The sequence below is a fragment of the Macaca thibetana genome, chromosome 17 (genome assembly GCF_024542745.1).
Source record: "Macaca thibetana thibetana isolate TM-01 chromosome 17, ASM2454274v1, whole genome shotgun sequence".
Classification (NCBI taxonomy): Eukaryota; Metazoa; Chordata; class Mammalia; order Primates; family Cercopithecidae; genus Macaca; species Macaca thibetana.
Window position 1 is genome coordinate 5,066,518 of NC_065594.1, and position 20,867 is coordinate 5,087,384.

General features: G+C 42.2%; 1 protein-coding gene across 2 annotated transcripts in view; it reads left to right on the forward strand.

Annotated features, from left to right (window-relative positions):
• ATP8A2 (ATPase phospholipid transporting 8A2) overlaps positions 1 to 20,867 on the forward strand; it is a 653,147-nt gene that overhangs the window by 179,317 nt on the left and 452,963 nt on the right. For both annotated transcript variants that reach the window (XM_050766819.1, XM_050766821.1), the window contains 6 exons: positions 5,104 to 5,269; positions 7,889 to 8,016; positions 9,910 to 9,987; positions 13,938 to 14,026; positions 14,742 to 14,786; positions 19,335 to 19,410. In XM_050766819.1, coding sequence (XP_050622776.1) covers positions 5,104 to 5,269; positions 7,889 to 8,016; positions 9,910 to 9,987; positions 13,938 to 14,026; positions 14,742 to 14,786; positions 19,335 to 19,410 — 582 coding nt within the window. The remainder of the gene's footprint in view (positions 1 to 5,103; positions 5,270 to 7,888; positions 8,017 to 9,909; positions 9,988 to 13,937; positions 14,027 to 14,741; positions 14,787 to 19,334; positions 19,411 to 20,867) is intronic.

Genomic DNA, 20,867 nt, shown 5'->3' on the forward strand with positions numbered 1-20,867 from the left:
TTGCCCCTAGGGGTGAGAAACCTCTTTGCAAGGCTTCTTGCTTGTTGACTGCTCCTGTATAGAATGATGGAAAACCCCAGAAACATCTGTGCTAGACCCGCTGTGCCTTTAGGGCTGAAACAACAGGTAAAAATAATGAGCTTTCAAAAGGAATATAATGTAACACACATAGCTGGAAGCCATCCTGTTTGTGAAATAACACTGTTTGTCTGTACTTGTGCTACTTGACCACAGAGAGGAAACTCAGTTGCCTTCGGGTTCTTCTACCGTTTTTTTTTTTTTTTTTTTTTTTTTTTTAAAGTCTCTCACCTCAATGCCTTTTTTCCTTCAAGGTTCCTTCAGTTCATGTTTAGTTTACTTACCTGTAGAAATATTTATGTCTATTATTTCTGTTGGTTGATTCAATGGGAAAAAGAGAGATTATCACACTAATTACAGCAAACATAATTACAACAAATCATGCACTATTCTGAGTGATGCACATATATCAACTCATTTATTCCTCACAATGGCTAGGTGGTATTGTGCTCATTTTACAGATGAGGAGGCTTGTGGCATAGAGTAACCCAAGCTCACAAAACTAGTAGGATTCAAAAGACAGGCCGTCTGGCCGGGTGCAGTGGCTCACGCCTGTAATCCCAGCACTTTGGGAGGCCGAGGTGGGTGGATCACTTGAGGTCAGGAGTTCGAGACCAGCCTGGCCAACATGGTGAAACCCTATCTCTACTAAAAATACAAAAATTAGCTGGGCATGATGGTGCACACCTGTAATCCCAGCTACTCAGGAGGCTGAGGCAGGAGAATTGCCTGAACCCAGGAGGCAGAGGTTGCAGTGAGCCAAGATTGTGCTGCTGCCCTCCAGCCTGGGCGACAGAGCCAGACTCCATCTAAAAAAAAAAAAAAAAAAATTAAATAAACAAATAAAAGAAACAAAACCCGAACAGTCAAACTCCAGTCAGTGTAACCCAGGCGTCCCCAGGCCCCAAGCCACGGACTGGTACCAGTCTGTGGCCTGTGAAGAACCAGGCCCCACAGCAGGAGGAGAGTGGCAAGCAAGCTAGTGAAGCTTCATCTGTATTTACAGCAGCTCCCCATCCCTCACATTACTGCCTGAGCTCTGCCTCCTGTCAATCAGCGGTGGCATTAGATTCTCTTAGGAGCGTGAACTCTGTTGCGAACTGCGTATACGAGGGATCTAGGTTTCTCGTTCCTTATGAGAATCTAATGCCCAGTGATCTGTCACTGTCTCCCATCACCCACAGATGGGACTGTAGTTGCAGGAAAACAAGCTCATGGCTCCCACTGATTCTGCATTATGGTGAGCTGTATAATTATTTCATTACACACTACAATGTAAGAGTAATAGAATTAAAGTGCACAATAAATGTGATGCACTCGAATCACCCCAAAACCATCTCCACCCAAGTCTGTGGAAAAATTGTCTTCCATGAAACCAGTACCTGACGCCAAAAAGGTTGGGGACGGCTTTTCTAACTAGAATTCAATTGCCTGTTTCCTCAGGAGGGAATAAAATATCTAAGATACAGGTCTGATTTTAGCTTTTTCAAAATCTGACATTTTGACCTGTTTCTATTTATAATTCCATTACACTGAAGTAGCAAGGTTCTTTAAGAATTTTATGGAAGAACTTATATTGCCTGTGGGAATTTAACCTAAAATTCCCTACGCTAAAAGCTCATCATTGGGCCAGGTGCGGTGGCTCACACCTGTAATCCTAGCACATTGGGAGGCTGAGGTGGGCAGACTGCCTGTCCTCAGGAGTTCAAGACCACCCTGGGCAACATGGTGAGACCCCTGTCTCTACTAAAAATACAAAAAATTATCTGGGTGTGGTGGTGTGCACCTGTGGTTCCAGCTACTATGGAGGCTGAGGCACAAGAATAGCTTGAACCTGGGAGGTGGAGATTGCAGTGAGCCAAGATCGTGCCACTGCACTCCATCCAGGTGACTGAATGAGACTCTGTCTCCAACAAACAAACAAACAAAAAACAAAAAAACCCCTCATCATTGATCATTGCAAGTAAAAATGTTCAGGGGATGGGAGTCAGTAGGCTGAGGTTGACTTTCCACAAAGTGTACATGTTGAAGCTTGAAGATCTGGGATTGTTCCTCTTCTGTTAGATGAAAGATAAAGTTTTCTAATCCTCCTAATTGGCCAGAATTCAGCCACTGAAAAAGATCAGAAGTCAATAACAAATGCGGTATAGAAATGAGGTTTATGGTAATTTTTTCCTGCCTGTACATTTAGTGAATATTTATTAAGAATGATGAGATCATGCTTCGTTTTTAAGAGTTAGGATGACCAGTCCTGGACCTGGCCTGCCAGCCCTTACCATGAGGCCAGACCTGGATGTGTCGTCTCAGTTGACCTTGATGTAGTATTTGATTGATGATAAGTTGGCTTTTACTAATGGATTTCCATTTAGACTCCTGAGGAATTTTTTTTTAAAGTCCGTAAAGGATGAATAATTTAGAGAGATAAAGTAAAAGGGAAAAAAGTAGAAATAAAGGAAAAAGCTGCTGTGTTGTTTAGATATTTAAAGGACTTAGCTTTTCAGAATCACCAGTACAATCTCCCAACTCCTCTACCCCCAAAGAAAACTATGGGGAAATAGTATTTTTGGTTTGCCAATAGAATTCAAATAACAATTTCAGTGACGTGGTATACATTTTTCTTGGAGCTTAGGAGTGAATTGCCTCATGTTTTCATCTCAGTTTTATTTTCACATTGTCACTTTATTTGTATTCTTATCTTTGGAGACATTGTCATCCTAGCTCTTTTAATGATCAGATCAATGGAGACTAGTAAAGAAGAATGCTGACTTAAGTTTGGCACAAGTAAGTGCCTTACAAACTTTCAGATTATCCAAACGTGGCAAATCAGTGTTGTCTCCTAAAAGCCCGGGCCTGGCTGGGTGCAGTGGCTCCCACCTGTAATCCCAGCACTTTGAGAGGCTGAGGCAGGCGGATCATGAGGTCAGGAGATCGAGACCATCCTGGCTAACATGGTGAAACCCCATCTCTACTAAAAATACAAAAAATTATTCAGGTGTGGTGGCACACGCCTGTAATCCCAGCTACTTGGGAGGCTGAGACAGAAGAATCACTTGAACCAAGGAGGCAGAGGTTGCAGTGAGCCCATATCGCACCACTGCACTCCAGCTTGGGCGACAGGGCAAGACTCCGTCTCAAAAAAAAAAAAAAAAAAAAAAAAAAAAAGCCCGGGCCCATGATTCATGGAAGGAGACCTGCAGGCTCATGCTGTGAGCCTCTCCCTGTCCAATTCCTGGCTTTTAATTTAAATCGGAAATTATTTCACCTCCAGGAATGGATTATAAATAATTCCCCTATGGCTTTCCTCTCTTCAGTGTCTCCTTCCCCAACCTGCGGTATTACTGTACTGGTTTCCTCTGGCTGCTGTGACAATTTCCATAGTTTTAGTGACTTAAAAAAACATGAGTTATTATGCTGCAGTTCTATAGGTCAGAAGTCTACTATGAGCAGTAGACTCCCTACGCTAAAACTCGAGATGTTGGCTGCTCTTTCCTGCAGGCCTCAGAGGGGAATCTCTCTGATCATTTCTCTGTCGCCACCTCTCCCTCTGAGCACAACTGGGAAAGGTTCTCCCTTTTGATGACCCTTGTGGTTAGATCGGATCCACTTGGGTAATCCAGGATAATCTCTCCCTGTCTCACAGTTGTTAATTTAATTTAATCCCATCCACAAAGTCCCTTTTGCTGTATAAAATAGCATACTCAGGCCAGGCACGGTGGCTCACGCCTGTAATCCCAGCACTTTGGGAGGCCGAGGCAAGTGGATCACCTGAGGTCAGGAGTTTGAGACCAGCCTGGCCAACATGGTGAAACCCTATCTCTACTAAAAATACAAAAAATTAGCCGGGCGTGATGGTGGGTGCCTATAATCCCAGCTACTTGGGAGGTGAGGCACGAGAATCACTTGAACCCGGGAAGTGGAGGTTGCAGTGAGCTGAGATCACACCACTGGACTCCAGCCTGGGCAACTGAGTGAGACTCCATCTCAACAAATAAAATAATATAACATACTCGCAGTGCCCCACAAGTAGGATGTGGGCATCACTGGCGGGGGAGGGGTCATTTGTTTGACCACCACAAGTACCTTCAGATATTTTTTAATAAAATGACTTCAGGTGCATAACTGTCTTCCTCAAACAGTTCTACTGACTCTCCCATGGCTGAGAGGAGGATCTAGTCCCACATTTTCCACCTGCACTGGAGTGATTCTTGAATCCAGCTTTAATGAATCTTTCTAAACTCTCCTGCCAACACTGGCCTCGGCTCCAGCTGGGCTGGTTTCCCCGCAGCAGTGAGAAGTGAGAAGGCAGGTGCTAAGCCTGTGATAAGACTGCTGTTCTCCTTCCGTTTCTCCTTTGCTGTCTCCATCATTCAGGATGCCGCTCAGCTTTCTCCTGCCCAGCCCCTTGCTGACTCTTCCTGCTGCTCCTGCTTCTTGTTCACAGTTCTCCAAGAGAACTTTTTGTCCATCCACTTATTTTGAAACCCATTAATGTTCTGTTTTGCATTATTGATATGTATGCGTTTGTGTATGTTTTTTTTATTCCTCAAATTCTGAGCTCCAGGAGGGAAAATATGTGTTTTAGAAATATCTCTGTATATTTATTGTAGAACTGTGCTATTACCGTGAAGGTCTTCTCTAGATTTTTATGGTATGGAATTTCTAAGTTTCTCTTGGATTACCAGTGTTCTGATTTCTTTGAAACTGGACTGTATTTAGAACCTGTTGTGTTCTAAGATAAGGAAAGTGACAATTTTAAGCTATGATATAATCATAAGAAGTACAGAATAAATCATGTAACGTTGGAATGTGTTCTTTAAGCTGGTAGAGTATGTCGTCTTTCTTCGTTACTCAAAACTAGCTATTGATCAGGAGCATGGTACACTTTTAAATTGCATTGATTGTTTGGCAAAAAAAATAGTCTTTTACTTGTCGGTTGTTAAATATGGTTGTTTTACCTTCTTTCCCCCAACCCCTTGCCCCAAATCTGTTCTGTGACCCTTACTGATTTTCAACGCTGTTGTGTAGAATTCAACCAAAGCGCCTCTCAAGAGATCAAACGTGGAGAAGGTGACTAACGTACAGATCCTGGTGTTGTTTGGTATCCTGTTGGTCATGGCCTTGGTGAGCTCGGCGGGGGCCCTGTACTGGAACAGGTCTCACGGCGAAAAGAACTGGTACATCAAGAAGATGGGTAAGTGTCGGGGTGGGTTGCTTGCTCCAGTGGAAGAAAACCATTCTTGAGACGTTCTTGCAGGTGTGGTTGATGTGTGGTGTCCCTGCCGTCCTTCTGTTCCCTTCGGTTACTGTACATAATGCCAGCCCTCCAAGGAGAATTGAGATTAGGATTGTGACGAAGCGAAGATAGGCACATTTGGGAATTGTTTTATACCCAAATGGTTATTTTTAAACTCTGCGTTAAAGTATTTTCTTAGTAGTTGCCCTAGGAATTACAACGTATTTCCTAATTTATCCAAATCTACTTTTGATTAATAGTAACTTAATTCTAGTAAAATACAGAAACGTTACTCCAGGTGTACCTCCATTTCCTCTCCTGCTTGGTGCTATCATTGTTATATTCCATTTATCTGTGTCGTCAACTCCAAAATACAGTGTTATAATAATCTATGTCTCTTAAAGAAGCTAAGGGAAAAAAGAAAAAAGCATATTGCTAGGGTTTTTTGTTTGTTTGTTTGTTTTGTTTTGGTTGTTGTTGTTGTTGTTTTGAGACGGAGTCTCGCTCTGTCACCCAGGCTGGAGTGCAGTGGTGCAATCTCGGCTCACTGCAACCTCCACCTCCTAGGTTCAAGCGGTTCTCCTGCCTCAGCCTCTTGAGTAGCTGGGACTATAGGCATGTGCCAACATGCCTGGATAATTTTTGTATTTTTAGTAGAGACAGAGTTTCACCATGTTGGCCAGGCTAGTCTCGAACTCCTGACCTCAGGCAATCCACCTGCCTCGGCCTCCCAAAGTGCTGGGATTACAGGGGTGAGCCACCGCACCCGGTCAGGATTTTTTTTTTTTTTTTTTTGAGACGGAGTCTCGCTCTGTCGCCCAGGCTGGAGTGCAGTGGCGCGATCTCAGCTCACTGCAAGCTCCGCCTCCCGGGTTCACGCCATTCTCCTGCCTCAGCCTCCCGAGTAGCTGGGACTACAGGCGCCCACAACCGCGTCCGGCTAATTTTTTGTATTTTTAGTAGAGACGGGGTTTCACCGTGGTCTCGATCTCCTGACCTTGTGATCCGCCCGCCTCGGCCTCCCAAAGTGCTGGGATTACAGGGGTGAGCCACCGCGCCCGGCAGGATTGTTTTATATTAACATATTTACTTACCATTTCCAGGTCTCTCTCTTCATTTCTTCCTGTGGATTTGAGTTAACAGCTGGTGCCATTTCTTTGCTTCATGTATCTTCATTCTCTCCCTACTCCTTTGTACTGTCATATATATTACATCTGTATATAAGTTCAACAATGCAATTTTATGATGCTTTTCGCAATTGCTTTTTTAAAATTGAGAATATATAAGTATACTATCCTTTATAAATACTATAGAATTACCATTACTAGTGTCCTTTGTTTATGTGGATTTTAATTATTGTCTGGTATCTCTTTCATCCTGGAGAGCTTCTTTAGTATTTCTTGTATTTGTAATTGTCAGGTAGACATTTGTTTATACCTTAGAGATATTTGTAACTGTTGGAACTTAGAGATCTTATTTAGAAACTCCTTAATTCTACAGGAGAACAGGAGAGCAAAGTAATATGTCAGGAAGAAAAGCAACCAGCAGGAAAAGTGGAAGGCTTGGTAGTGAGTAGGAAGTGAAGGGATTGTGGAAAGGTAAAATTACTGGCCAGCGTATGCCTGCTTCTCCTGTACCTTCCCAGCTCCTTGGCTTTCCGTCACAGCCACCCTCCAGAGCTCTAAATCGGAATCATACTACCACCATTCGATGTAATTTCCTGGGAAAAAACCCAGTAACTGTGGTTTGGAGCCATTACAAATTCTCAATCTCCCTCTGATCCTAACCTGCTCCTATCTTTATTCTCATTCTAGTTCCCTTCACAGATAGCTTTAATACCAGTTAAACCCTGTTGCAGCGTTTTCCTTAAGCCTCTTGCTAAGTTAAGAAGATCTCACTACTTTACCCTTCAAGCAGAAGATCGTGGCTGTCAAGGAAAGAACCTCCCTTTTGATGCCCCCAGACCTTCTGCCCCTCTCCCGCCCTCATTCTCTGTTCCTCCTGGAGCTGATGCTGCCTCTGCTGTGGACTCCATCCCCTAGGGTCCTGTTCCATCCTTAGGGATCTCGTTCCTTCCAGATATCCCTTCTCTTATCTTTAGTCGGGCTCAAGACTTCTCCTCTTTGTCTGCTTCTCTTGTTCACACTTTTGTCCGTCTTTCCAGCTCTTTGGAGTATCCCCAATATACATGTACCTTAGTGAGACTGTAGGTATTCCTTACAACCATTTCAAAGGCCTGTCTTCTTTTCTACATTCTTTCAAGTTTGCTTCTTTTCTCTGTTCTTCAAAACTTGACACCAGCATTTCTTCTTCCGGATGGCCTTCAGTGACCGTGCCCTCCCATTGGAAAGCCCCCTCTGTTGGTTCCCGCCATGCCCTGTGAGCCTCTCTTTAGTAGATGCCTCCTGCTGTGCAGTTGCACTGTGGGACCTCTGTGCCTCCTACGGAAAGCAGCCTTGGAACTCACAGTTCCTGACATACAGGAGGTGCTCAATCACTGTTTGAACATGAATCTCTAAGTAAGCCAATAGACTCTGGTTGTGAACACCTTTCAGATACTCTGGTTTCCTTCCACAGACACCACCTCAGATAATTTTGGATACAACCTGCTGACGTTCATCATTTTATACAACAATCTTATTCCCATCAGTCTGTTGGTGACTCTTGAGGTTGTGAAGTATACTCAAGCCCTTTTCATCAACTGGGTGAGTATGAAAGCAGAGTTGAGTCCCTATTTTCCAATGTTATTTCAGAGCTTTTGGCATTTCATTGAGCGCTCAAAAAAGAAGAACTATGTTCATTTACCATTATTAGGTCCAGGGGCTTAAACTGGCCGTACAGAGAACTGGCCAGGGATCCCCGGTGAGGGTGTTTTTGGGGAATGGAGAGGGCAGTGGTTCCTATTCGAGGGGTTGTTGTGAGGATGGGTCAGATGATGGGGTGGAATGCTGAGCCAGCACCTGTCATCTGGCTGCACCTGCTATTGATGCTTTTAACATCTAGTTAGTGCTAAAGAAAAGGCCTCTTGGGTGTGTTTACTGTAGTGGTCACTCGCATATCAAAATTCATTGTGACAGTCCACTTGGATTTGATTGTAAGGGTGGAGATAAGATTTTTAAAGGACTGCCATGGCCCTTAAGCAGTGGACTTCAGCAGCCAGTGTTTGTAGACCAGGCACTTTGATATGCATTTTTATTTGATCTTCACAACAATCCTGTCAACAAGGTCAGAATCGTGAGTTAGTCTAGGCTGTGAAATGATTATCTTGAAACCAAATCTCATATATATTATATAAATATAAATCATATATGTGTGTGTGTGTATATATGTATGTGTATATATATATATATATTTCTTTTTGAGATAAAGTCTTGCACTGTCGCCCAGGCCGGAGTGAAGTGGTGTGATCCCAGCTCACTGCAACCTCCATCTCTCGAGTTCAAGCAATTCTCATGCGTCAGCCTCCCCAAGCAGCTGGGATTACAGGCGTGTGCCACCATGCCTGGCTAATTTTTGTATTTTGAGTAAGGGCAGGGTTTCACCATGTTGGCCAGACTGGTCTCCAACTCCTGACCTCAAGTGGTCTGCCCACCTCGGCCTCCCAAAATGCTGGGATTACAGGCGTGAGCCACTGTGCCCAGTCAATTTTCTGTATATTAATTCTATGCTTCCCCTCAAATCACAGGGCTTCTCTATCCTAGTTGCCACTGCTTTTCACCCCAGAATTTGAAATTAGTATTTCTTTTTTTTCTTTTTTTTTTTTTTTGAGACGGAGTCTCACTCTGTCGCCTAGGCTGGAGTGCAGTGGCACTTTCTCGGCTTATTGCAAGCTCTGCCTCCCAGGTTCACGCCATTATCCTGCCTCAGCCTCCTGAGTAGCTGGGACTACAGGCTCCAGCCAGCATGCCTGGCTAATTTTTTTGTATTTTTTTAGTAGAGACAGGGTTTCACTGTGTTAGCCAGGATGGTCTCGATCTCCTGACCTCATGATCTGCCCACCTCGGCCTCCCAAAATGCTGGGATTACAGGCGTGAGCCACTGCGCCCAGTCAATTTTCTGTATATTAATTCTATGCTTCCCCTCAAATCACAGGGCTTCTCTATCCTAGTTGCCACTGCTTTTCACCCCAGAATTTGAAATTAGCATTTCTTTTTTGTTTTTCTTTTTTTTTTTTTTTTTTTTTGAGACGGAGTCTCACTCTGTTGCCTAGGCTGGAGTGCAGTGGCACTTTCTCGGCTTATTGCAAGCTCTGCCTCCCAGGTTCACGCCATTATCCTGCCTCAGCCTCCCGAGTAGCTGGGACTACAGGCTCCAGCCACGACGCCTGGCTAATTTTTTTGTATTTTTTTAGTAGAGACAGGGTTTCACTGTGTTAGCCAGGATGGTCTCGATCTCCTGACCTCGTGATCCGCCCACCTCGGCCTCCCAAAGTGCTGGGATTACAGGCGTGAGCCACTGCCCTCGGCCAAAATTAGCATTTCTATTAAAATAAAAGTGTTTTAAATGACCCGTTCTTAGCTTCTTTTCTGTGTTCATCTGAATGAAGGATTAATGGTATATATTTTCTGAAATCCTGTCTCTTGTTCTCTCTCTCTCAGGACACAGATATGTATTATATAGGAAACGATACTCCTGCCATGGCCAGGACATCAAACCTTAATGAAGAGCTTGGGCAGGTGAAAAAGCCTCTTTGGGAATTTTGGGAATGGTGACATGAGCATGAGGGGACATGAGTGTTAGCAGAAGAACCGTGGAGAGATTTTGCAAACATGCCTCTCCATGAACATGGCTAGAACATCTGAAGAGCTATATAATACTTTTGACTGTGCCATTAGATATAAGCGTTACTCGGTTTTGTCTTGCTTCTTGAGACACAGCCATATCGTATTACCCAGAAGGAACCTACAAAAAAAAAAAAAAAAGTAATGTAAAAAATACAGTGCAACATCATTTGGAACCCTTAAAACAGTATTATCAGGAGCAAATGACAGGGAAAACGATGGCTAAGATACTCAGATATTGAGTAACCCTTCAAAACGTGTTGGGGCCAATTTAAAGGACATGCATTTCTCGCATGTTCTGGATTTTGTCTCTGGAATATTCTAGGGAAGAGTATCTTTTGCACCTTTACCCCTGAACTCCTCTTGCCTTTACTAAGTTATGCTTTGCATTATGTCTGTGTCTGACATTGAAATTCCTGTAAGGAATAACCTCTTTTTAAATGTTTTAATTTAATTTAATTTCTTTTTTCAACTTTTATTTTAGATTCAGAGGGTACCTGTGCAGGTTTTTTATGTGGGTGTATTATGTGATGCTGAGGTTTGGAGTATGAATGATACCGTCACTCAGATACCTGAGCCTAGTACCCAACAGTTTTTCAACGCTTTTCCCCAAACCTGTCTAGTAGTCCCCAGTGTTTGTTGTTCCCATATTTATGTCCTTGAGTATGCAATGTTTAGCTCCCACTTAGTAAGTGAGAACATGCAGTATTTGGCTTTCTGTTCTTGCATTAATTCACTTAAGATGATGGCCTCCAGCTCCATGCATGTTGCTGCAAAGAACATGATTTCGTTTTTTTTTTTTTTTTTTTTTTTTTTTTCTGGCTGTGTATTCCATGGTGTATACGTACCACATTTTCTTTATCCAATCCACTGTTGATGGGCATCTAGGTTGAGTCCATGTCTTTGCTGTTGTGAATAGTGCTGTGATAAACATGTGTCTTTTTGGTAGAACGATTTGTTTTCTTTTGGATACATATCCAGTAACAGGATTGCAGGTCAAATGGTAGTTCTGTATTAAGTTCCTTGAGAAATCTGCACACTGCTTTCCACAGTGTGGAACTAATGTGGAGGCTGAACTAATTTGCACTCCCACCAATAGTGGATAAGTGGTCCCTTTTCCGTACAGCATTGCCAGCGTCTGTTGTTTTTTGACTTTTTAATGATACCCATTCTGACTGGTGTGAGATGGTATCTCATTGCGGTTTTGAATTGCACTTCTCTGATGATTAGTGATGTGGAGCATTTTTTCGTATGTTTTTTGGCCACTTGTATGTTTCTTTGGAGAATGTCTGTTCATGTCTTTTGCTCTTTTTTTTAATGGGGTTGTTTGGTTTTTGCTTGTTCAGTTGTTTAAGTTGCTTATAGATTCTGGATGTGAGACCTTTGTCAGATGTATAGTTTGCAAATATTTTCTCCCATTCTGTAGGTTGTCTGTTTACTCTGCTCGTAGTTTCTTTTGTTGTCCAGAAGCTCTTTAGTTTAATTAGGTCCTACTTGTTGATTTTTAAGGACTAACCTCTTTTGAATGCCTTGCCGTTAAAGATTTTGGTTTCATTTCATACACCCTATTGAAACCCACCAGGAACCCTAAGGGGAGGGTGCTGTACCTTCATTTTATAGAGAAGGAAAGGAGTAACTTATCAAAGGACACCTGGTTATTCAGCGTCAGACTGGGGACTTCGGGTTGTCTGTAGAGATCTGGCCTTCCCAAGCTTCCCTGCCTGGTGAAGGAACATTACCATGTTCCATCTCCCCTGCTCCTCAGTGTCCCTCTGTGAAAATGCAGGAGACGTGGCTCATCCATCTGAGGGTTAGAAAAACTCCCTATGGAGGTAGGCTTGCTTTCTTCGTTTCTCTTTCCTCAAGGATAGAGTGAATTCTGTGGTGGTTTTTGTGTATCATTGTTGAGTTTATTGCCAGAAAACTGAGGCTCAAATTTGTAGATTAAAATAGACCTTTGTAGACAAAAAAAGCAGGTGATTGTTTCTTTGATATAATTTTCCAAACCTACTTAATATTTGCTTTGTCTTTCCTTAAATTGTGTATATTCTATGAGTGCTCTTAAATTCTTAGTATAATAGGATGGATTGTTATTACAGAGAATGTCCTTGGCACAGAGCACAAATCCTGCCACTGCCTTTGGTGCTCTGGTCACATAGGGCTGGGTACAGCACCCAGAGCAGGCCTTGGACCTTGGGCTTTCAATCCTCATTTTTTTTTTTCTTATGTTCTCTCATTCTAGAATGGCTTTGTCATTTCCTTTATCTGTTGGTAAAATCCTTCTCCTGTAAGAATCAGTGAGTTCTTGGTGCATATCAGGCTAAATTTGCCTCCTCTTTGAACTCTTCTCCAGTTTTCCGGGCTTGGTTAGTCTGTTTTCTATGTTCCCATAACAGTCTTTCCAAACATAAATACAGTAAAATAAGGGGTGTGAGTGATGTAGTGTCCATTTCTCTCTGGAGACTTTGTGAGGGTGTGGGTGTGCCCTAGACAAGGTCTTTGGTTGCCTTTGTTAGTTTAGCACAGTGCACAGTATATAATTGTCTGCAGGTGTCATTGAACTGGACCTGAATAATTCAAGGATTGAAAGTACCCGTGGATGCTTCAGTAATTCATCCTAATTGAGGGTATGGGAACGTTTGCATGGGGAAGAAGTTTTGAGTTGGTACTTTAAGGACAAGTTAAAATTTAGTAGGCAAAGTGATAGCAAATCTTGATAAGCCCTTATTATAAAATGTTCATTTTTAATTGTTTTTTTTTTTTTTTTTTTTTTTTTGAGACAAAGTTTCGCTCTTGTCGCCCAGGCTGGAGTGCAATATTTGTTTATATCATGATCTCAGCTCACTGCAACCTCTGCCTCCTGGGTTCAAGTGATTCTTCTGCCTCAGCCTCCTGAGTGGCCGGAATTGCAGGCACCTGCCACCATGCCCGGCTAATTTTTTTCATATTTTTAGTAGAGATGATGTTTTGCCATGTTGGCGAGGCTGGTCTCAAACCCCTGACCTCAGGTGATCCACCTGCCTTGGCGTTCCAAAGTGCTGGGATTACAGGTGTGAGCCACTGCACCTGGCCTTTAATTTTTTATATGATATTTTAATTTTCTTGAGAATGCAGAAAGAATCCCTGCTTACTAAAAGGCAGATTCTACTAAATTTTCCATACCCCTAGACTTACTGCATATAAAAATGTGTTTAAAGTATAAATTACCCCTAGGGTACTAATATTATATTTAGAGGTAGTATTTGACTTCTTTAGGAGCTTGAATACTTGAAGTCCCTTTGATCGTTTTCAAAAAACTTCCCAGTGTATTTGTCTATATTGTATCATTAAGAAAAATTACTGAGTAAGCAATTCATGTAATGAGTCCCTCTTCTATACAACAGTAAAACGCTGCTTCCCTAGGCCAGTTCTCTGGGATCTCTGGAAGGTATCTACCACTTAGCAAGTCCTGAGGCCTCTTTGGAAGACTACTGAGAAACCGGAGATTCCTCTGGAGGCAATTCTGTTAATTCCTCTCCCTTGCTAATCCATGACATCATTTCTCAAATGTTACATGTAGAGTGATAGTGCATATAAACCAGTAGCACATCATTCAGTCAGAGCTGTTATTGCAGCTCCGTCTGCATATTTCGGTACACTTTGACTATATAATTAGTTATGGAAGAAGGTTTGTTAAGTGGTCTAAACATTAAAGTATTAATATATTTTTTGTTATTAATTTGCTTGCTTTAAGGAAATCTACCCGTTTCATACAGGTTTTGAAAAATATAGAAGGGAAGACTTCATTTGTTGATCTTTGCATCTCAATACTTCCTGATGTATATTTCTTTTATTCTTTGATTTAGGTGAAATATCTCTTTTCTGACAAGACTGGAACGCTTACGTGCAATATCATGAACTTCAAGAAGTGCAGCATTGCCGGAGTAACCTATGGGTCAGTGTTTATCACTTACTGAAAATTTACTTGTAGTCTTTCAAGAAAGTAAGTTTATTTTTAGCTACTTAGTCAAATATCTTGACTTACTGATGATTTGAAAGGATAAAGATCCTTTCAAAATTAAAAAAAAAATCGAAATCCTTTACAATAGATTTAGATATGTAGTTACTATGGAATGCGTTTATAGCTGAATGGATCCTAAATTAAACTCAGAACAGTTAAAACATGGTTTATTTCTGACCGGGCGCAGTGGCTCACACCTGTAATCCCAGCACTTTGGGAGGCCGAGGCAGGTGGATTGCCTGAGGTTGGAAGTTTGAGATCAACCTGGCTAACATGATGAAACCCTGTCTCTACTAAAAATACAGTATTAGCTGGGCATTGTTGCATGCACCTGTAATCCCAGCTACTCGGGAGGCTGAGGCAGGAGAATCGCTTGAACTCGGGAGGCAGGGGTTGCAGTGAGCCAGAATCGCACCACTGCACTTCAGCCTGGGTGACAGAGTGAGACTCCATCTCAAAACAAACAAACAAACAAACAACAACAACAACAAAAGTGGTTTATTTCTGCAATTAACTTGGTAAGAAGTCCCTGAGAATCTGTAAGTTTGTATATCTAATCTAAGAATTATACATTTACTCAGGTTTTGATCAGAATGTCTGTCTTTTGATCACAGTTTTGTGACCACTCTGTTTTCCCTTTCTTTGGCAGTCACTTCCCAGAATTGGCAAGAGAGCCGTCCTCAGATGACTTCTGGTAAGTAGATTCTAGCACTTCTTGACACTTCAGTGGAAAAGCCTGTGGAATAGTTTTTATTTATTTATTTACATTTTTAGAGACAGCCTCACTCTATTGCACAGGATGGAGTGCAGTGATACAGTCATAGCTCACTGTAGTCGTGAACTCCTGGGTTCAAGTGATCCTCCTGCCTCAGCCTCCTGCGTAACTAAAACTACAGGCAGGCGCCACCGTGCCTGACTAATTTTGTAATTTTTTGTAGAAATGAGGTCTCACTATGTTGCCCAGGCTGGTCTCAAACTCCTGGCCTCAAGCCGTCCTCCCGCTGTGTCTTCCCAACGTGCTGGGATTACACGTGTGAGAAACCAGGCTCGCCCTCGAATAATTTTATTAGCATTTCTCACCTGCCTATTTTTTTATGTAAATAAAAGTTGCATATATGTTATTTTGAAAGAAAACCAGATAAAATTTAAGGATGAACATAGTTTGAAAAGTCCGGAGATACTACAGGACTTTTACCAAAAAATCGACTGCCCTTGGTTCAGTACTTCCCACTCACTCCCTATTCCCTGGAGGCAGTCAACCTCAGTGCTTTTGCTTTTTAAAAAATTTTATTTTTATATTTCAAGGTAATATTTATATTAATTTTTAAATTAAAGACATTTAGGCTGGGTGCAGTGGCTCACACTTGTAATCCCAGCACTTTGGGAGGCCAAGGCATGCAGATCGTTTGAGGTCAGGGTTCAAGACCAGCCTGGCAAACATGATGAAACCCTGTCTCTACTAAAAATACAAAAATTAGCCGGGTATGGTGGTGGGCGCCTGTAATCCTAGTTACTCAGGAGGCTGAGGCAGGAGAACCAGTTGAACTCAGGAGGCAGAGGTTGCAGTGAGCCAAGATTGTGCCACTGCACTCCAGCTGAGTGCACAGCAAGACTCTGTCTCAAAAAAAAAAAAAAAAAAAAAGAAAGACAAATTAAAAACATTTAGACATTATTCTACTTTTTACCGTGGATGATGAGAGTTTATCTCCTACTCTTGCTCCGCCCCCTTTGGAAGCATTTCAGATTTTCTGTACCTCCTCAGGCATATGCCATTTCAACCATGAAGCTTTGGGCAGATTTTAAAATGTTTCCTTTTTTTTGTTTGTTTTTGAGACGGAGTCTCGCTCTATCTCCCAGGCTGGAGTGCAGTGGCATCGTCTTGGCTCACTGCAAGCTCCGCCTCCCGGGTTCACGCCATTGTCCTGCCTCAGCCTCCCGAGTAGCTGGGACTACAGGCACCCGCCATCATGCACAGCTAATTTTTTGTATTTTTAGTAGAGACGGGATTTCACCGTGTGGGCCAGAATGGTCTTGATCTCCTGACCTCGTGATCTGGACCTCCCAAAGTGAATTTTTTCCATTATTTTGGACATTCAGTGGACCACTAGTGAGCCATTTCTGTCTCTGAATTTCCTCTTCTTGATTCTCAGCAGTGTCTTTGTATTATTTCTATGATAATTTTCCTCCTCTCCAGCTTCCCTGGTCCCTCTGCATCTCTTGATAGTCAGATATTGAATCTCTTGGGTTGATCCTCCAATTTTGTTATCATTCTCTCTCATTTTCCATATTTTTTTTGTTTTACTTCCTGGTATTTTTTTCACCTTGATCTTCTATCCTTTATCATGAGTTTTTCGTATGATCTCACTTTCGGTTTTTGAAAGCATTCCCTTAACGTTGCTTTTGCATTCTGTGTTTTCTCTGCTCTCCTCTCCCACCCTCCCTACCGCTCACCCGTGGTGTTTTGATTTGTTTTCTATAGGCTTTCTTCAAAAACCTGGTGATCATTAGCTGTGTGCTCAGATATTTTTATTTCTTTTTGTGTAAAATATGTGTAACATAATATTTATCGTTTGACTCTTTTAAATGTACAATTCAGTTGCACTAAGTATATTCATAGTGTTTTGCAGCCATCCGCACCATTCATTTCTAGAACTTTTTCATCTGAAGCCCTATCTATTCAACAAAAATTCTTCATTGCTGCCTGCCTCCAGACCCTAGTAACCACCACTCCGTTTTCTGTCTCTATGAGTTTGCCTGTTCTAGGTACCTCATGCAAGTGAAATTGTACAGTATTTGTGTTTTTGTGTTTGGCGTATTTCCCTTAGCATGTCTTCAGGGTTCATCCATGTTGTAGAATGTGTCAGAATCTTTTCCCTTTGGAAGGCTGAGTAATGTTCGATTGCGTGTATATGCCACGCATTGTTTATCCCGTCATCTGTTCATGGGCATTTGTGTTGCTTCCACCTTTTGGCTACTGTGAATAATGCTGCTGTGAACATTGACATACAGGTATCTGTTTCAGTCCCCCCTTTCCATTCTTGGGGGTATACACCTAAACATGGAATTACTGGGTCATATGGTAATTCTGTGTTTAACTTTTTGAGGAAAAACCTTGCTATTTTTCATAGCAGAGCCACCATTTGACATTCCTGCCAGCAGTGCACAAGGGTTTCACTTTCTCCACATCCTTGCCAACGCTTGTGATTTTTCAGGTTTTGTTTGTTTTATAGTAGCCATCCTAATGGGTGTGAAGTGGCACCTTATTGTAGTTTTGATTCCTGTTTCCCTTATAAAGAGTGATGCTGTCTGTCTGCATGTGTTTTAAAGCTTATACACAAGAAACCTGATTGCTAGGGCTGTGTGTGGAGTGGGGACCCTGTGGTTGATGACTGATTGCCCTCCCGGAGAATGATCAGCCAGGACCCATGATTGTATTAAGGGATCCCTGGATGTCAGTGTCTGTGGGTCTTTCTTGTCAGCCGGTCAGCTTTCTTTTCATAAAAAGAACTTTCTAGTTTCCTGCCAAGGGCTATAAATTTGGTCTAACTGTTTTGGAAGCTGTGTGGAGGCAGCGGGCCAGTGATTGTACCTTTCAGCATATATAGAATTTCATTTAAAACACTGTTTTGGGAGGTTGCCCCAGCCTATCCACATGTGTGCCTGTGTGCCCAGTGTCCCTGGGCTCAGGACTACTCTGGTTTAATTTCTGTAAAAGATAAGTTTTTTTTTTTCTGGCTGTGGAAAGTTCGGTTGTCTGGCTGCATGGGATGTGAGAGGATTCTTGAAGTGTTTCACAAGTGGACGTGGAAGCTGTGCCATCTTCCTCCTTCCCTGTACCTCACAGGTGCCTTGTACTGCCATTTGTTCCACCTTCCCAGCACTCTGTTGAGGGCATCAGCTTGCATTATAGGTGCTCCCCCTTGCAAGCTGTTGGTTGCTGTTTTCTGTGCTGTACTACACTCTGATACCTATTTCGAGTGAAGACTGACATACACTCTGCTGTCATGTCTTCTTTCATTGTCTTTGTCTTGACAATGATGAAATTTCAGGAGGGGGCCAGATGCAGTGGCTCATGCCTGTAATCCCAGCATTTTGGGAGGCCGAGGCAGGTGGATCACATGAGGTCAGGAGTTTGAAACCAGCCTGACCAACATGGCAAAACCCTGTCTCTACTAAAAATACAAAATTAGCCAGGTGTGATGGTGGGCATGTGTAATCCCGGCTACTTGGGAGACTGAGGCAGGAGAATTGCTTGAACGTGCAAGGTGAAGGTTGCAGTGAGCCGAGATCACGCCATTGCACTCCAGCCTGGGCAACAAGAGTGAAACTTCATCACAATAAATAAATAAATAAATAAATAAATAAATAAATTTTTTTTTTTTTTTTTTTTTTTTTTTTTTTGAGACAGAGTCCCGCTCTGTCGCCCAGGCTGGAGTGCAGTGGCCAGATCTCAGCTCACTGCAAGCTCCGCCTCCTGGGTTCACGCCCGTTCTCCTGCCTCAGCCTCCCGAGTAGCTGGGACTACAGGCGCCCGCCACCTCGCCCGGCTAGTTTTTTGTATTTTTTAGTAGAGACGGGGTTTCACCGTGTTAGCCAGGATGGTCTCGATCTCCTGACCTCGTGATCCGCCCATCTCGGCCTCCCAAAGTGCTGGGATTACAGGCTTGAGCCACCGCGCCCGGCCCATAAATAAATATTTTTAAAAATTCAGGAGGGAGTGGAGATAAATGAATATACAGTTGGTTCTTCACATTTTCTTCAGTGTGATAGCTCACAGCCATCATATCGTTTCCTTTCTTGTAATTATTTGTTGTCTTCCGTCTCCTACATATGAGCTCTGGCCATAAATGGCTGCATGTATACAGTGCAATACTTCCTCTTGTTTTATTTGCTTTGAGCAGACACTCTTGGAAGTTCTCTCGGGTAGAAGTGACTCAGGGGCCAACTGAAATGACAGTCATAGTCTTGATCCCTGGCTTCTGTTTCTTCTCCTTGTAACTATTGTTCCTCGTAACTGTTGTTCTTTACAATAACTCGTGAAATATTTTATTTATAGTAAACTCCAGGATTAATTGTTTTGAGGTTTGAAATAATAATACAGAATTCCAAGCCTTTGAAAGTTTAATGTGAATTCCTACAGGACTTTAGGTATGGTTCTTCTGGAAGGCAGATTCTTTCCAGGTTTGGGTTAACTTAACAGAAACTTTTGAATTGGATACATTTTCTCTGTTCTCTCTTACAGTCGGATGCCTCCTCCCTGTAGTGATTCCTGTGACTTTGATGACCCCAGGCTGTTGAAGAACATTGAGGATCGCCATGTAAGTGCTCTGTTTTACTTTGAAGACAGCAAACAGCTTACTATGCACCTTTCTTATAGATACGCGTGTAGTATTTTGCAAGTTGCAGTTTTAGAGGCTGGGAAAAGTCTCAGTTTGATGGTGTGAGTCCTTCTGAGAAGTGTTCTGAGATGCTTTGTGGTGAATACTGTGCATGAATTAGTGTATTTCAATACATGATGACTTTGTAAAGTAGCACACCAAGATCAAGACAAGTCTTACCACAGAATTCTGTAACAGTTCCAATTGCTGTTGCTTTGTAAGATTTCTGCAGTACTATTTTGTCACAGTTGTGAATCTAAGAGGCCAAGTGTAATTGCATATCCTTTGACTAGGATACTTTAGGAAACAAAAGTAAGATCTATATAATAACAGGTAGCATTTATTGCATTCAACTGTGTGCCAGGCAACTAACATATGTTTCCTTCAACATTTTAGTCAACATCTGAATCACATCTGGGAGGTGACAAGGAAGTTAAATAAGAGATTAAATTGGCAAATAGTTGCCCAGCACATAAATGTAGAAATGAGCCTTAAACCTCGGTCTGTTAGATTTTTAACTATGACATCACACCACTTCAAATCAGTATTAGCTGCAGCATCGCATCAATTCACTGTTATTTTATTTATGTATGTATTTTTAATTTTTCTATAAGTTATTGGGGAACAGGTGGTATTTGGTTACATGAGTAAGTTCTTTAGTGGTGATTTGTGAGATTTTGGTGCACCCATCACCTGAGCAGTATACACTGCACCGTATTTGTAGTCTTTTATCCCTCACCTCCCTCTCACCCTTCCCCCAAAGTCCCCATAGTCCACTGTGTCATTCTTATGCCTTTGCGTCCTCATAGCTTAGCTCCCACATATCAGTGAGAACATAGGATGTTTGGTTTTCCATTCCTGAATTACTTCACTTAGAGTAATAGTCTCCAGTCTCATCCAGGTCACTGCAAATGCTGTTTATTTGTTCCTTTTTATGGCTAAGAGGTATTCCATCATCTCTCTATATATGTATATATACATGTGTATATATTATATATGTATATTTCACAATTTCTTTATCCACTCATTGATTGATGGGCATTTGGGTTGATTCCACAATACACAGTTGTGAATTTTACTGCTATAAACATGTGTGCAAGTATTTTTTCCTCTGGGAAGATACCTAGTAGTGGGATTGCTGGATTGAATGGTAGTTCTACTTTTAGTTCTTTAAGGAATCTCCACACTGTTTTCCATAGTGGCTGTTCTAGTTTACACTCCCACCTGTGGTGTAGAAGTGTTTTCTGATCACCACATCCATGCCAACATCTATTGTTTTTGAGTTTTTCATTATGGCCATTCTTGCAGGAGTGAGGTGGTGTCGCATTGTGGTTTTGATTCGCATTTCCCTGATCATTAGCGATGCTGAGCGTTTTGTCATATGTTTGTTGGCCATT